This window comes from Lissotriton helveticus, chromosome 8 (assembly GCF_964261635.1).
Source record: "Lissotriton helveticus chromosome 8, aLisHel1.1, whole genome shotgun sequence".
Taxonomy (NCBI): Eukaryota; Metazoa; Chordata; class Amphibia; order Caudata; family Salamandridae; genus Lissotriton; species Lissotriton helveticus.
This window is the reverse complement of record NC_136069.1, coordinates 1,350,423,392-1,350,442,340: the sequence shown is the minus strand read 5'-3', so window position 1 is coordinate 1,350,442,340 and position 18,949 is coordinate 1,350,423,392. Positions and strand designations below refer to the sequence as shown.

General features: G+C 39.9%; 1 protein-coding gene across 1 annotated transcript in view; it reads left to right on the top strand.

The window, feature by feature from the left end:
* Window positions 1–18,949, top strand: part of TMPRSS7 (transmembrane serine protease 7) — a 434,671-nt gene that overhangs the window by 41,414 nt on the left and 374,308 nt on the right. The window contains exons 4-5 of the mRNA XM_078658964.1: window positions 4,153–4,220; window positions 7,648–7,841. Coding sequence (XP_078515090.1) covers window positions 4,153–4,220; window positions 7,648–7,841 — 262 coding nt within the window. The remainder of the gene's footprint in view (window positions 1–4,152; window positions 4,221–7,647; window positions 7,842–18,949) is intronic.

Sequence of the window (18,949 nt, the reverse complement as noted above, 5' to 3'; positions counted from 1 at the left end):
CACTTGAATACAGACTCCAAATTAAAGTGGTGCAGGAATCTGTAATTCTACCCTTCTAAGTTAAGCTATTCTTTTTGTGGAGCACAAGATGGCTGAGAAGAAAACATTTAGAAAGATTGTTTTACTCTAATGTAGTCTTGATGTGAGTAATTGTGAATACCCCCATGCCATAAAAAGGGGTTATCGCCTCTGTGTCTTCCTCATCAAAGGAGGATTCATGGTGCTTGTCAAAGTGAATATATGCAGTCTATGAAGGCACATTTATTTATCATGCAGGGGAAAGGTGTAATTTAGAAGCAACCTTTTGAGTCCACTGTCAAGCTAAGATGCAACCTGCGGTGCTGTTACACAGCATCTATCCATTTCATGAAAGGAAAGTAACAAAGAGGAATCTTAAGGGGAAAGTAAAGAAAAGCAGAGAGTGCCTGTATCATGTCGTTGTGTATGCATGGGCCCAAAATTAACTCAAGGTCCTCAATGGTCTTTCAGGTTGGGGTACTTTGTAGGCCCTCTTTCTAACTTTTAGATTTATTATATTTTAGATATTACATTTGAGATATTACATATATATACACCACGTCAGTCTCCAGAATGTCATACTTTCATTTCATACAAAATTTGGCCAAATTTGGGCTTTAATTTAGTCCTCCGGTAAAATGTTTATAGTTATAGGTGGATACAAACGGCATGTGGAAATGTGGTGCCTCACAACGCTCAGCAAATGAAAGCATACACAACCTGCTACAAAAAAGCCAAGCGGACACGAACAGTTGGGAAATATTGAAACACACTTGTCCCTGTAAATGGTTCTTCTTACAAATCAGCAGGAAATATCGGACGTAATGTTTGGCTATTGTAAGTAGATGTAACTAATTCCTGAAAAGGGCATTCATTTTCCTGTTCTTTTACCTGAAATTGGTAACAGGCGAGCATGTTGGCTGTACGTGCCTGTTAAAAACCTAAAGATTCAGATCCTGCCTTTGTGCAGTATTTGGGAGAAACGTGCAGTGGCTCTACGCCTTTGAACCTTACTTGTTACGCCTCATCCCAGCTCCTCACTCAACCTTCCATGCTCTGTGCAAACATTTTATTCTGACTGATCTGTGTCTCTATCAGTACACCCTGCTCCCTATCTCTCATTCATCTTCTCGTGCTCTCTTTCTAAGTGGTTCTCTCTCTCTGTCTCTGTCTCTCTCTCTCTCTCTCTCTCTCTCTCTCTCTCGCTCTCTCTCTCTCTCTCTCTCTCTCTCTCTCTCTAAATCTCGCTCTTCCACCCTCCCTCTTTCTCTCCCAATTTACCAGTCCACACGTCTCCCAACCTCTCCCTCTGTCTCCTCCCTCTCTCTTTCTATCTAACATTTCCCTATCCCTTGTCTCCTCATCTCTCTCACCCACCTCTTTCTCTTTCTCACCTTACACATCCTCTTGTCTTTTGATTCCACTCTCTCTCTTGCTCCTTCGTCTTACTTCTTCACCAGTCGCCCCATCTCCCTCTCCCTCCTTCTCTCTCTCTCACCTTACCCTCTCACCTTACCCTCTCACCTCTATGTCTTTTCTCTCTCCCCTTTCTCTCTCACCTCTGTCTTCATCTCTCTCTCCCCTTTCTCTCTTGCTCTCTCCACACCCATCCACCCAAGTTGCCCCATCTCGCTCTCTGTCCTTAACATCTCTTGTTTCTTCTCATCTGTATCTCTATTTGTCCTGTCTGTGTTTTACATATCGCTCTCCCCATCTCACACACTCGTCTTTCTCTTTTGTTTCTCTGTCTTCCACCGTATCTGCCTCTTATCTCGATCTGTCTCTTATTTCTATGTCTGCCACCCTATCTGCCTCTTATCTCCATCTCGGGGACAGGATGTGGTCTCATGGCTAAACTGCCGACTTTGGAGCTGGGAAACCAAGGTTCGAGCCCCGGGCCGACACCACATCCTGTGATTCTGGGCAAATCACCTAATCTTCTCCGTGTGCCTAACAAAAATTATATTAATTTATGTGTCCTTGTGTAACTTAAGTGGTGTTCATGTAAAGCGCTCCAATACATTTGGGTTGTGTTCGCGCTATATAAATCTGCCCCCCCCCCCCAAAAAAAAATCTATCCACTGCGCCCGTCAGAACACTTAAAATGCATAAATTTGCAAAACATGTGAAATACATATTTCATACAAGCCACCTCACAGGGGTGAGACAAGAAACACAAGCGTATGTATATGTGTGCGTGCATGCCTGCATGTATGTGTATTTGAGTGCATATATGTTTTAGGTATGTATGAGTGCCTGTGTATGTCTGCTTGCATATATCTGCATGCATGTGTGAGTTTGTAAATGTATCTCCTCTTGTTAATGTGCATGCTTGCTTATGTGCATGTGTGCGTGTGTCTGTGCTTGTATGTCCTCGTGCCTGCATGCATGCGTGTGTGTGAGTGTGTGTGTATGCTTGTGTGGCTTCATCTATGTGTGTATGCAGCTGCAGCTGACTATTCCGAAATGTGGGCATTTCTATGTCTGTGTATGCGTGTTTCTTTCTATCTGTGCTGGCACGTTTGTGTGTGCCTATCCGTGCATCTATGTTTATTTTGCAAGGGTTTTTTATTGCACATAAAGGGCTTCCCTAAAAACAATATCTGTGCCAATAACTATTGGATGGCAAAAGATTAACCTCATTAGTACCAGATTAGTACTTAAATTGAACACTCAGCAACTGTACGATGCCAAATTAAACTTTAGAGAGAACATGCCAGTCCCCAGCAACACCTTTCATGCTTTTTTTGTTTAAGCTACGATGTGTTTGTTGTTGTAATCTAAGATTATGCAGTAGGTTGTGGATTATGTGTCATGTTTGTGAAATACATAATTCAGTTTAAAATCTTGTTTCTTCAAGAGCATATCGTTCCATTGTTACTTTTTTTTCACAGCCAGCATATTACTCTTGTCTCCCCTCCCTCATAACCTATTTCCCATTTTCTGGTTCTAAAGCGCCACAAGGTCATATGAATAGAAATAGCGCTATGCACATATCATCACTCCACTATATACAAAAAACAAAATTAAAAAACATTGTCATTTCTAACACCAAGAGCTCTAACTTTCACAAATGCGAGACCTTTTGCATTGCAAATGCTTGTTTGTATTAGGCATGATATATTGAGTCAATGCATTGTGCAAAGTTTAGGGATCAGTTACAGGCCTTCCTCACACACCCTTCAGCATCTACTTTGTGTTCTACTCAAATGTCAACCCCTACTCAGCTAACTTTTTCCTCAAATGATGAACCAGTGATAAATAATTTGCACATTTTACTTTCACTGGAAATCTCTCCTGCTGGAGAAATATCTGTGGTCAGTGACTGCTGGAGAAATATCTGTGGTCTGTGATTTTTGTCCCTATAGGTGAATTACGTGTTAAGTGAGATGCCACATTTGAGAAACAAAAAAAATGTAACCAAAAACATTTAAAAACAGTGGGGGGCTTGCAAGCGTTGTTTGCCTAGTCACACGTGTGTTTAATTATAACCACAAGAAAAAGTTAAAGATATCTCAAATCACAACAATAGCACCAAAGAGTGGAATTATGTACAAAATCGAAAAATTGAGAAAGCTGAATCGGAAAGACCAATACTGGCAATGGAGACCATTTAAAATAATTTTTAATCCAAAAAAAGGCTGAAATAATTAAAGGTAAACGGAGATCATAATATCCTTGCCTACATCTTTGGCATTAATACTTAATACATATGCTTAAATAGAAAAAGAAATATGGTTTTCGGTCTGGGAAGAGATGATGCACATTTCAAGGAAACGTGTATGCATGTGTTTGCTGATGCCTGTTACCAAACTGCATTTAAGAGGACTTTTTTGTGGAAAAATACTTTGGCGTCATATATATCAATAATGTCTGTGCTTATGCACTTTGGGCCTTATTACAAGTACCCCAGGTATCCAGATGAGGCCTTTGAGAACCTTACAGCCTGTATTACAATTTGTGATATTTCACACATAGATTTCAGTTGGCGAAACCCTGGGGAAAACCATGTGGGAATCACCACTGAAACATCTATTGCTGTAAGTTATTTTGGTAGTATATGTCACAAAATGTTCTTACCTTATATTTTCCAGTGTTTAGTATGAAGATTGAACATTTTGTTTTCTTTTTCAGATGAACTTCGTTTACAAGAAGTCACTATTTTCAAAATTTTATAAGCAGTCCATTGTGGCAGATGTCAGGTATATGTAGTTTTTAAAAAAAAATAAAAAATTGTTGTGCTATGAATCTAATGCTTTCTCCCTTACAAAATTGTGTGCTCACGGCCTAAATGCTGGTATGGTAGACAACATGTTTATTGATCTTGTGACTGCTGGATATGGGGTTTCTTGGTGTAAACTTATATTTTCTCAATTTTACTACTCAATGGTGATAGACACACACTGACCATACACACTGAATGTCCCCCTCTCTTCCAGCCCCAGTGCTATTATCCCTTTTACAATTACAGAGTTGGCCTGGGAAGGCAGAAAGTCACTGCAGATTGTCCCAGCTGTTTATTGTGCTTTAGAACAGATAATTTACCAAGAGTGTGCCTGTGTAAAGGGTGCCTCAATGTGCCCAGTGCTGGGTAGTACATGGTTAAAACCCCTTTGCAAAGGAAAGGCGCCACCTGAAACCCATTTCTGAAAGCATAGATGTGCCAGGCGCTGCACCAAAAGCAGAACAGGTGAATAGTAAAATTTGCTAAAGAGAATGTTTTACATCTTACATTAGTGCACATGGATATCTATGGCAATTCAATTTTGCCCACCATTAATACCGAAGCCATCAAGCTTACCAATGGCCAGGGGGAAATGAATTCTTTATCACGAGACCCATAAAGTTCTCAGCCTTTTAATGTTTGGGTTTCTTGTGCTGTTAGTCAACTAAAATTGAACTTGTAGATGTGAATTACTTAGCCATGGAGAACATGTGGTAGTTGGAATTTAATGTGTATTTATATTGTACAATTATATAGAAGATAGGACCAAAACTAAGAAAACTGTTGGTGATAAATGAAGACTCTGCTAATGCCAACTTCAATGGCAATGGCTGTGCCATGACAGTGTTGCCATCAGTTCAACTTCTCCTACCCACTGAAGAAAGTTAAAACTGCTTTGAAAGATGTGCTCTCCGAAGATATTTGCAGATGGACCTTTGAAGTACTTATTAACAAATATTTAATAATGGAAGTGTCTGTAGTATTAGATATTTGCAGATGGACATCTGAAGTACTTATTAACAAATATTTAACAATGGAAGTATCTGAAGTATTGCTCATCTTCATACACTTCTCAAAAAGAAGTGTGAAAAATAATTTATTGGCAGATGGCGAAACAGTGATTTAGGTTTAAGAAAATATTATTAAATGAAACCTTACCAATAATCATTCCCATTACATTTTACAGTAATAGCTACGATACTCTGAGCAGTGCATAAGAGATACTGCAAAAGCCCCAAATTTCCAACAAATCTGGCCCTCTTTGCCCTCAAATGAATTCCGAAGTAATGCCATAGCTAGGCTATCTACTACAGCATTTAAATTGAGTCAGATACAAAGGAATGCACGCAGAACCTTTGAATCTATAATTCTTTCGCACATTCCATGGGAACACAGCTATACCTCTTTCTTGTTAAAATGGCACTGATCAAACACGTATTTGAAAAACATAGGGCCATATTATCAAGGAAGCTGCGGTAGTTTATCGCTATAAGCCCAGGTTAGATGTTCACACATCTAGCCTAGGCTTCGATTGAAATTCGAATCGCATATTATCAAGCCCATTATCACCGCTTTATCGGCAGTTTCCTGCCGGTAAAGCGGCGATAAACTACCGCAGCTTCCTTGATAATATGGCCCATAATTGCTAATGAGACAAACGAGATTTACTGAAAGTAGGATTGTAGCTCATCTCCCAACTCCATGCTGCCTGAATCCCAAGTGATCTACAATGGCAATCCAACTTATGTCACCTATCTTGTCCAACTGTAGTCAATCTCCCTTTCAGCAGACTTCATTTTCCACAATATGGCGGGCTTAGTGTCATTTAGTGGGTAGCCAGTTCCCTGAGAAACAGAAATCACAGTTTTTAGTCATCCTAATTTCATCTGCAACTTTTTTCCTTCTGAAGTGAATAAAATTGTTACACTCTACTTGGCAACTTTAACAATTTTACAAGTGCTGTAAGGCAATTCAGTGTGTTATGTTATATATATATATATATATATATATATATATATATATATATATATATATATATATACATATATATATATAAAAATGCTACCATGTTTTAGCTGTAATTCTTTTATAAATGACAAAGCAAAACTCTCACTGACAGTGACTGGGTTAATCTGGCTCAATTCGAGCTAATGATAGAAGAATGTGGAAATTCTTAGTTGGGGTTAGTTAGTGTGAAACCCCACAGAATTGGGAATTCCTTACACAACACCGACTGGAAAAACCAGTTCAGCAGGTCAGTGGGATGTCATATTAAATTGCAGACATTACAAATGAAGATTCCAGCAGCTTCCAGAAACTTCACATAGAATAATTCAAAACTTGTAACCAGGAGCTAAATTAATCTGGGGCTGCGTATCTAAGTTGCACACAATTGCCTTAGGAGGTTTCTGAGACCTAGGGTCAAAATTGAGTTGGTCTCCTTAAAAACCTTTTGAAGCAATCGTCGTAGGACTTTTAACTTATGTCACATAGAGCTAGATTTCCACCTTATCAAAAAAGCTCATGGAAATCTTTGAGCACAAATTCTCCAAGGGATCTGCCAAAATCCCTCTCAAGAGAAACTACTATTGTTTAATTTTGCTTTGCCTAATTTCTCAGCAAAGTATAATTGCAACCCATACTGTAGCCATTCATGAGACTCACCTCAACTGCAAACAACGTGATTGCTGTGTTGGAGTGACTACCTTGCCAACGCATTCTGGTCTCAACAGAAGCAAAGGGAATCAGCAAACAGCTGCCTTCCTTGATGTAGAGAAGTAATTCAACCAGCTGGCATATTTTCTTCCTCACAAGGATCCTGGCATACAAAACAAAGTCATAATAGGGAGTATTCAAAAGGGATCAATGATTGAGTGCATTGGAAAATGTTAAATCTGTCCTGTGACAAAATCTATTTGCATATGATAGCCATTCGACAATCGGTCTTCAGCTTTCTGGCCTGCTTGACTGGGCTTCTCCATCACATTTATAGCCAGCAACAGGAAGAGTGTTTACTCAAGGGATTCTGTGAGACTATGACCATTAAAACCCAAGGTGGAAGAAAGTAATTCAACAAAAAACATCTATTTTTTTCACAGTTCCAAACTTATGCCAAATGAGAGAAACAGCAGCGCATTTTCTTAGGAGCACAGATATCTGCAAATAATCTTTCATTGCTTATACAGTGCGTTGAAAGCTGCATTACATGGAGAAAAGGTAGAACCTTGCTATTGGTAACTTTTAATTTTCCTTTAAGTTATGTGTGTGTTAATAGTGGTACTCTTGAAATAAGTCATTCTAAACACATCTAGATTGTATCAGGTCACATTACTGTCTGTGTAATCTGCCAATCATGTTATGTGGTGTGAGAGTATTACTCATTAACCATCGTCCATATTTTTCAGCAATAACAACAATGGTGGCCTGCTTGTCCATTTCTGGTTGCAATTTGTGGTGCCGCACACTGAAGGCCAAGTGTTCTGTGAAGACTGCATCGGGGCCATCTTGAAGGATTCCATCCAGACTAGTATATTGAACCGCACCTCCATTGGAACTCTCCAGAGCCTTGCTGTGGATATAGATTCTGTCGTTTTAAATGGTTAGTGCTTGTATCTTTTGACACAGTTATGGTTTGAGCATGTAGAACAGCACAGATTTTAAAATGCAGCAAATACAATGAACAGTGCAAGAACCTGAAAGTATTTTCCAGAATATTGTTAGGAGAAGGATATTCATCTATTGGAGAATTGTCTCTTGGTCTATGTTTCCCTCTATGATGACTTCCTTTAATTGATACTTGATTCTTGTCTTTACTTAGGTGCTAATAGTACATGCAATAAATCCTAACATGGCAGGGAATGGTCCTTTCTGTGGTACTGTGTGTTTTCAGTTGTGGAATGTGCACAATCTCAGATTATGTATTGATTGTCGCCACAATTTGTGTGATGTTTTTCCTGGCAAAAATTATGCATGCTAATCTGTGGGTGGAATAATTACTGTAAATCTCAGAATCTTAGTTTGTGCGCAGATTGCTGTTTGCACCCTAAACGAGAATGTGAGACGATCAGAATGAAGGCATGGATGTTTTGTCTGTTTGGATTTTTTCTGTTTTTATCCTGAATGTTTTTTTCCTGTAAATGTTGGTAGCACCTTTCTCTGCCCAGCTTGTGAAACTCATTTTGACATAAAGGTGGGCAGTGCAAGAAAGGTTGCAACCAAAGACTTTCCCGTAGGATGTTGAATTCAGAATGACACACAGAAAATTTTCTCCATGAATGTGGTGAACATTAGTCATTTTCTTGTCTGGGTCATGGCGGTCACAGACAGGAAAAATATATTTCAGAGTGGGTTCTGATGCATTGGCCAGAAGGCCCTGTGGTGGCTGGGCTGCCAGGTCAGAGAGTTAGACACCTAAGCTGGGTGCAATTCGAAACCAAGCAGTTCTTGACTTCTGAGGCAAGGGAACCATGTATTTAACTTTGTAGAAGATCGGCCAAACCTTAAATGACTCAAAATCACAAACATGACTACATGCTTGTAAAATGCCATTTTAATATGTGGGCTAAACTTCAGTGCTTAATTTGAGCCGGTGGTTACGGTGCTCGGCCCCAGCACTTAATTGTCAACACCCGCGCAAGTGACAGTCTGCCACAAGTGGGCGATGTCTGGTGGTGTTGGTTGTATAATTAGCAACTCTGGCAGGGGCAATAGGTGGTGCAAGCTTCAGTGGCCTCCTGATGAGAGCCATGTCACTTTTTTTTTAACAAATTAAGCACTGTCAACTTATATTAGCAAATTACGTGGGTCAATGTCAACCAAACGATTCTATCTTTGTTGCAGGAAATAAGCAGGACCCTTCAATGTTAAAACACTAATGCATAATTATACGCACAATTTAGTGATCACTTGTAACCAAGATTACATGCTGTGCAAGGGGATTTTGCTAATTTTATGGCTAGATTTTAGAACCTGAATGTATTTTACCCTTCTAGATTAGTTAGAATGTAATGACAGCAGTAATTTCTTACTACTATCAGCAGTTTTCCTGTTACACCTTGTATAACATGGCCTTTTACATATAAGTACATAACAAATTCCTCACAAGCAGAGTAATTTCATAATACATTAAGAAAATATGGAATGTTGTACGTATTCTACATCACAATCCTAGACACAAAAATATCCTCCATTTGTATGCATTTCCATATGGGCGAGTGAAAATACACTTTCCTTCACTGGTAAGCTGTTTAGAGATGGTTACACAAGAGAGCTGCATAAACATTAAAGGGGACTGTGTTGGTAACTGGGAAGGGAAAGATATCTCATTTTTTCATATGAACTATGGCTGGGCTCCCACAAATTTGAACAATTTAGGGTGAGATATTCAACGTTATTTTGCATTTACAAACCAATTAAATCATAAAAGCACAATACAGAGAAATACAATTCATATCTTACATGTTCCTTGGCGTACAGAATTTGAAAATAACAATCATGTTAATAAAACCAACACATCAAATCTTAACATCCATATGCACACTAGGTTTAAAATACAATCATGTAAATGTTAAAATAAGGGAGATAACATTGATTTTCTGATTCTAATTGCACCCTTCATATATTTAGTTAAATGACCAATACAAATGTCTTCATCTAAAAGCTGTAATTTAAAAAAGGCAGGATGGCATTCTCTCAAGCCTATTTCCTTCAAAATAGGTAAAATCCATCTTTTCGGTAATAAAGCATAAAATTAACCGAAAAACAAAACATGTTAACAACATCCTATCATAGCTCCCGTTCACACTTGCTAGATAAGGTTGTATCCCTGGTTGTATTAGTAACAGTTGGTTCTCGCTGACAGACGGCTTAGTTATATTATGAGAGAGTCTGTTAGTCTCCAGATAATCCATGCAAGCAAACTTTAAGGCTTTCCTTGGCATTATAGCAATACTGGCCGGATTAAAAAAATATTCTGGGCATCCCAAATCAACCACAAAGTTTTTAACATATTTAAGCCATGGAATACAAGACACCCCTTGAATGAATGAATGAAATTGTACTTGTATAGCGCATGGCTACCCTGAGGCCTCCCAGGGCTGTTTGATAGAAGAGTAGAGGAAAGCAGAAGCAGTGATGTTAAGGGAATGTCTTAAAGAGGTGGGATTTTAAGAGCTTCCGGAAGGCCAAGAGGTTGTTGTCCTTTCGTAAAGTGAGAGGAAGAGTGTTCCAGAACTTTGCAGCATAAACGAAAAGCCGCACCTGGATCTTCGAATTTTCTTGGGGGCGTCCAGGCATAAGGAGCTAGATCGCAGGGTTCTGTGAGGAAAATAGGGGGTGACCAAGGAGTGGATAATAGCCGGACCAGTCTTCCGGATGGCTCTATGAACAAGGCACATAGCTTTAAACTGTATCCTAGCGGAAAAGGGAGCCAGTGGAGACTCCTCAATGCTGGTTTAGCAGATTGCAACCGCGGAATCTGGAGAAGGAGGCGAGCTGCACAGTTTTGAGTTACTTGCCGTTTGTGAATGGTGAATTGAGGAGCACCGAGATATAGGACGTTCCCATAATCAAGGAGAGAGAGAATAAGGGCCTGTACCATAATTCTTCTCGCCTGGAAGGGGAGAAGGGCAATGATTTTCCGCAACATTCTCATCAGTCCATAACACATGGCTGAAAGCTTGGTGGCCTGGTGGTTAAAATCAAGAGAACTGTCCAGCCACATGCCAAGGCTTTTAATTTGTGCCTTAGGAGGTGGAGCAGGGCCCAGGCATACCGGCTACGGAATGGAGTACGGACGGTTGTCCCCGTTGAGCTTGAGGCAGGAGAGTTCCATCCACTTGGCCACCGCCTCTAGGCAAGGAACTAGGGGGCTAGACGACCCCTCAGAGTGATTCAATGCTACCACTAGCTGTGTTTTGTCTGCATAGGTGATGATCCTAACGCCGAATGGATGGACAATCTCCGCCAGGGGACTCATGTAAATGTTAAAAAGCGTAGGTCTCAGGGCAGAGCCCTGAGGAACCCCACAGCTGAAAGGCAACCGGGAGGACACCACATCTCCTTCAAAGACTTGGAAGAAGCGGTTACTGAGGAAGGACTGGAACGAAGTCAGTGACGTGCCTGACACTCCCATGCTTTTAAGTCAATGGGCTAAGATGTTACGGTTAACAGTGTCAAACTGAGATCCAGGAGGATGATTGCCGCTGTTCCTCCTTGGTCCAGTAACCTTCTTGCCCCCTCTGTTAGTACTAATAAGGCTGTTTTTCGTCCCACTCTGAAAACAAAAGCCTGTTTGAGAGTCATGCAACAGCACGTTGGATTCCTACTAGTCAACCAATATGGTGTTGATGTGCTTCTCAACCATCTTACTCAGCCAAGGGAGGAGGGAAATTGGGCGATAGTTGGCCAGATTGGATTGGTCCAAACTGGGTTTCTTCAGAAGGGCCCTAACCATCGCGCATTCCAAGCTGTGGGTACCATACTGGAGGTGATGGAGGAATTCAGAGTATCAAGGATAACTGGGCGAATGGCATTATTGACTGAAGTGAGGTGCTGCGGGGTAGCAGGGTCCAATGGAGAGCCTGAGGTTACTCTTGTGATGATCGAATCCAGTAACACCCCATCTAGAGGGGGAAATCCAGCCTCCGGCGTTTCCGGCTTGCCCTCGCGGGTAACTGGGATACCGAGTCCTGAGAGAGAGATACCAGCCCTCCTGCCTTCTAAATCCCAGGTACTGAACTGACTAACCCCTTACAGAGAATTCTTGAGTCAGATTCTTGGCAAAGCAAACTTAACTTAAACTGCTACTTATTTACTCCCGCCCACGTATTAGGCTTAGGTCAGGTACACCGGGGTAGGCGTAGTTAGAAGCACCAGTTGAGTACGATTAGTCAATGTATATATGTATGCATAACTTTTATCCATTTTAAAGTATCATATGGCTAAGAAACCATATCAATGCTTTTACAGTATTATTTTATAATCCTGCTTTTACTGTATGCACTTTACTTAACTATAAGTATTGCAATAATAGCGATTCATTTCTCTTGTATGAGAAAAGAGACTGATCAATAAATAACACCTTTTATTGAACACGCCCGTCTCATCCTTTTCTCTACAATCTGGTGGAACTAAGTATGCACGTATTGACTGAGTAAAATAGTTGTAAAATAGTTGTCTTTTATTTTCACACGACTCTAGAGATATACTCTTGATTAGGGAGAGCAAAGTTGTCATGTTCTATGGTTATATCAAATGAATATAATGAAGTGAAATTTATTCCAAGGTTGCTTTTTGATTTTGACTTACTGACACTGTGATATTAGTTGTGAAATGTATAATGTGTAAATAATTAGTACAGATTGCTTTTGTGAGTCTGGGTGAATGTGAGTTTGGATGGTGTGATTGGGAATGACGATTGTTCATTATTAATTTTGTGTAAATATATATGTGATGTAAAAAATTGAATTGTAATTTGTGTCCTATGTGCCAAGGTGCTAAAAAAATGTAAAATTTGTTTTTTTGAAAAAATGTTTAAATAAAAAAAGATTCAATTCAGACAGAAAAAGTAGTCTTGTCTATATGGTGTTTTGATTCACTATATCGAGTGCATTTTATTAGAGTAGTTTTGCAGTACTGGTGTTGTTATTTTGCTATTCATATTCGTAATTGAGGCACATGAATATCGGCAGATAGAGGTATTCTATTCATGGATAAACTTTCCAGCAGCAAACTCTGTAACAAAGGAATTCCACTATTACAAGATAGAGGAACCTCCAGGTGAGTACACTCCTTTCGAGGAGGTGGAAATACCACTAAAATACCAAGAGCACCTGCTCTGGTTTAAAGGCGCCCTAAAACATAATGATCACATCACGAGGCTCGGTCCACTAGGTAGACCAGGAGCAACGTGGCCGGTTCTAGCTGGATACACACCACATCCAGACATTGAAAAAATTTCAATACCAGATCTTTTAGCACAGCTAAAACAACTGATTAAAATACACAGACAATTAGTCCAATATGTAATGCGGACTTCAACAGTCCAAACAGCTATTAAAATTCCACAGCTGACCCCTCATCAGGGGAACACAAATAAAATCACACCACAGAACATACAGTCCTGTCTAGGTAAAGTACCCATTAAAAGGGAACAAATTCCATTCTGGTTAGCACAAAAAATCACTCAAGTAGAGGCGGTATTTCCGGATACCACCCCTGTTGAGAAACACAGAATTCTGACTATCTGTCTTCCAATGGGGATCGGACCACATGTGGAAGACTGTGACACTTGGGGCACAGTCTTTGCTTCCATTTACACAAAAACACATGGTGTTCCGTCCATGTCGGTAATACCAGAAGTGCTAAAACAGATTCAAAGTGAATACGGTCCAGAACCTGCTTTAACTCTGGGTATGAAATTACTGAAAGACTTCAAGCAGGTCTCGGCAATATTACTAGCCAACATAAAGGGGGAAGCAGCAACTGTGGCGATCCGCCAAAGATTGAAAGAAACAGATATAGCAGACCAACCATTTGAACTTGCCAGAATCATAGAAAAATCCTATGAAGAACTAGGAAGAGATAGTTTGGGTGGGAAACCAGTGAAACCCCAACTAACTGAAAATCCTGAAAAGGTATTTATTAAACATAATCTAAACACTCCAAAAAAGAGCTGGGATGGAAATAAACAATCCACTCCCAAAGAAAAAAGATTCCAGTCCAGAGGAAGGTCTCCTCGGCGGAGAGAAAGATCTCCGGACCAAGGACACAAGTCTCCCCAGAGGGAGCCCTCTGAGAAAAAATACAACCTTAGAAATAGGGAAAATTTAAAGAAACCTGAAAGATATCAAGATAATAATACACGTCCCTCTCGATCTTTTCAGACTTCCTCGCAGAAATCGGAAAGAAGAGGACGGTCAGAACACAGGGAAGAGCACGTCAAGTCCAAAGACAAAGAACCTGCTCATCAAAGTAAAAAGTTACAATTTCCAAAGAAGAAGGTAGCCAGTATTAAAGTAATCAAACATGCCGAGGATACTGAGGACACAGCTGAAAAACGGAGAGTGGGCTCAGACAATGCTAGACAGCGTAGCAGAAGTAAGCATAGCTTGCAAGATCCTGATGAAACATCTGGAGACAGTGGACACGAATGAATACATTCAAGTGGAAACTGCAGATATCAGAGTTAGCAAACCTCATAAAATATATGAAATAACATTGCGTATAGAGGGAGATAAGACTAGGGAAATAAGGGGTCTATTTTGGGATAATCTCTCCAAAGGCTATGACATCCTTCTAGCCGAAAAAGACTGGCCACCAGAGTTTGTCAGGGAGTGCCCTCATGGCGAAGAAATGATTATGCCTGCCTTCTCAAATCATATTCCAATTCATAAAAAATATACACTTGCAAGAAAGTGGGCAGTAGCCCAGGCTCCTGCATTATATAAAAATAATGTGGGATGGGATGAGGACTCTCCTCCTCACAAAATCCAGTTAAAATCTCAACCAACTGCACAGAGGCAGTACCCAATTAAGCAAGAAGCTAAAAAACAAGTCAGGGAGATCTTAGATCAACTTGAATACCAGGGGGTGATTGAAACTTGCACCTCACAAATGAACAATCCTTTGTTTCCTGTCTCCAAGCCAGACGATTCATATCGTCTAGTTTTGGACTACAGACACCTAAACTCATGTTGCAAGACCTTTGCAGTACAAAACTCACACAGTGCAGCACTAATGAATAGCATAGTGCGCAAAAAATACAAAACAACATTAGACATTTCTAATGGATTCTTTTGTCAAAATATAGCACCAGAAAGCAGATATTTGACCGCGTTCTCAATAAACGGCTCGCAGAAAAATTTCTGTCGTTTGCCACAGGGGTTCAAGAACAGCCCAGGATTATTCTCAGCGAGAGTAACAGAGTTACTACAAATATATGATGATGAGGCATTATCTTATGTCGATGACATCTATCTAACAGATGATGACTTGGATACTCACTTGAAAAGAGTGAACACCATAATACTTGGGTTCGCAGCAGAGGGTTACAAATTCAACTTCAAAAAGTCAAGAATTGCCCATCTAACTGTCCTGTTTTTAGGATATGAATTATCAAGTGAAGGCAAAAGCCTGGCTGACAATTTCCTAGAGAAATGTGCTGTAATCCAAGCACCAAGAACGCTGAAAAACTTACAATCAATTCTAGGTTACCTGAATTTCTGAAGAACTTACATTATAAATTACGCAGAGAGGGTTAAACCTCTCTATGACTTTATAAGACCAGATTTTAAAAGAATCAATTGGACTCAAAAACACACAGAAATTTTGAGATCATTACAAACAGACATGTTAACTAAAACAAAACTGCAAACACGTGATAACACACGCAACCTTGTGATTCGAGTCATCCCTGGAAGATGCGGATTCACATACCTAACCTCTAATGAGGGAGAAACGGTACCAATAACATACAAATCTCATTTGTACACAGAAGCTGAAAAAACGTTCAGCATTAAGGAAAACATTGTTCATGCGGTTCAAACAGCTGTAGCAAGAGAAAAAGACCAAACTGACGGTAGACGTATTACAGTCAGAACAGCAGAATCAGCTTTTGAGGCATTAACAAGCCCATGTAATTTACCTACTATGGCACTAAATCCAAAATGGATACAATGGGATAATTCTCTTGCTACAGACAAAGTAAAATACTATTTTGATCCGGAAATGAAAAAATTAATAAATTTAGAATATGAAAGAGAATATCCTCTGCCAATCGACATTCTGCCCATACGACAGTACGCCTGTGTAATATATACAGACGGACATGCTCAACCCTCAGTTTGGGGAGAGCAAGCATACAACGCCACATGCGAGATTGTAAAAGACGTGTGGCGCGGAGGTAAATTGAGACCTCTGTTTACAAAAACACACTCAGTAGAAAATAATTCAGAACAACAAACTGAAATAATAGCGTTAAAAATGGCGCTAGATAATGCCGATCGTGAATTCCCGACACTAATAGTGTGCGATTCGTATTACTGCGTCAAATCATACAATAACGATTTACAGAAATGGATTCAAAACGGTTACAAAGATGACACAGGTGCCACAATCAAGCAAAAATCACTTTGGGAACAAGTAGTTCTTTTACAGAAAGAACTACCAAAGACTCACGTGATACACTCACTGAGTCATCAGCGTGATGGCGTTCATGTTGCAGGGAATTCATTGGCTGAGACAGCCACAGCGGAAACAACTAAATCGGCTTCCGTAGCTACAAAAAAAGCGTTCAGAAAAATACGTTGACGGGGAAACTATGCTGGCGGTAAAAACGTCATCAAATGGCGACTGCTCAGCGCTACCCATCAACTATCCACTCAATTATACATACATAATCGATGCAAACTCCGTTCCTTTTGCACTAATACCTGGAGTGGGGGATAGAGTAATTCCAAACATGAACAGGAGAGGCTTGTTAATAGCAGACGCTCATATGGGTGAGGGTCTTAGACACCTTAAGCTTAAGGATTCTCTGGAAGAATTACAATCAACATACTGGTGTCCAGGAATGAGCCTGGAACATCACATATTTGTAAAAAACTGCCCAGACTGCAACAGAGATCGCAGTGGCGACCGAGACGGTATATTACCATGGCGTTTCGCTCCAGATTGGATTAAAACAATAAAACCCAGTATGAATAATGCGACATATTAACATAAAGAGACTATTTTCACTTATAGATGTAGACCCCAGCACTCGGCTGACGTCTGACCTGTTATAAAAGATTTGCGAGTCTATAATGGCATATACGCTAGGAGCATGCTACGTTCTGACCAATGTCTTGCCTTTAGCTCTCGAGCTTATAGGGGGGGCATGGCCAGCATGAGCATTACATTGCGGGACTCTTCTCACTTCCTTCCTGAGGGAAACGGGATGGTGTAAAGAAAAAACCAAGGCATAGAGCAATCTATAACGGCAAAGGTATTAGGTTCGGGAGCTGGGTGGGTCAAACATTTAATAAGTGTCCAACGTAGTCTTAATAATCTGCCAAGAAATTCTCTAAGAGGTCTCAGTCCGTACGAATTATTGTTTGGGACTAGAATGTTAATCCAGGACCTCGATAGTCAAACTTCAATGGTGAAAGAAAAATGCTTTGATATCAAAGAGCGTTTGGCTATTTTACAGGACTTAAATGAAACAAGAAAAGACCTGAGCAACATAAAGTTGAAACAACAGCCAACAACCACTGAAGAGAAACCACCTGTCCCAGCAAGGCCTGTCTGGATTCCAAAAATCGGGGATCTGGTCAGAGAGAAGATCGCGGTAAAGAAGGAATTTGGGCCTTCTTACAGAAAAGCAGTACCTGTCTTGTCTGTCAACGGGACAAGATCAGTAGTATTACCGCCCCTTGCTGGTAAAAAGGAGAACCGAGTTGTATCCATCGACCTGGTTATACCACAATCATGTGGCCGATAACAAGTAGTAGGCCAAGTGGACTCCCAAGAAGTAGTAGAACACCAAAGTTTGCTACAAATACAGAGGTTCAAACTGAGAGACTAATCACATTTGATAAATCTACAGTGAATCAACAAGGACTATGCAACAAAGCCATGGAACTTAAACCTCTTGAAACCCAAATCAAAATCTTACATCAAGAAACACCAATCTACAATGATGTAACCACTGACTATGCTAATGAAACAAAGCAAATTCCAAAAGCAAAAAGTAATCCAGAAGCAATTGAAACAATTGACAGAACAGCATCTGGCTACTTCATCAACTTCGATGATTTTTCTGAGGATCCAAGAGAACCTGGGGAACAGCCAACAACAAAAACATTTAAAGACAAAGCAAAGGAACTCTTTCATCAACTAAAAGAAACCTATCTGATTTCTCCATGGATTGAATTTTGGGTGGCACTAGGTGTATTCATCCTCATACTTTGGCTCATCATGGTACTATGCTTGGGACATTTTATTGAAGGGAAATATGTTACAATGGACACAGCAAGTCAGAAAATCAACTTGGTCCTGAAACCACACAAGTCTTCACACATCGAGAAAAGAGAACTTTCTTCAGTAAATTTCACAGCCAATCCTATACCCGGTGGGGTAGCATGGGACAAAACTGATTACGAAATCTATGGTCCGGTTGAGCTCCTGAAGTATCCTCATCAATTCAAGATTTCATTGAGTGACTTTGTAAAACCAAGCACATTCACTGATGATTGGATCTTTGAAAGTATTAATGATATGATGTCAGATCTAGTGATGTCAGCTAAATTTACAGAACATGATTATTTACAGGGTTCATCTAATTATGACCAGATGTATTGTTATAACCACTATGGTCACCATTATCTGCATAAAACTGCTCAACCTAGAAATGTTTTAAATTATAACCAATGGGAACATTGTGCAACTCCACCAAAAGGCAGTTCAAGAACATTTTATGAAAAATGTTCTTATTTCCCAGGGTTTAACATAAGTGATGCAGAAACATTTTATTTTAAATTGTTAAATAAGACAGGAATGAAAACCATGCTTACAAACACAAAATTAATCTATTCAGAGAATTTTTTTTAAAAAATGAAAACATTCGGTTTTGATTTCTGGAACAAAAATATTGAAACGAAGACGATCTGGGGTACAAGAGATTGGCAAGTGCAAGGTATAGAATCATTATTTAGAGCCTGCATGATC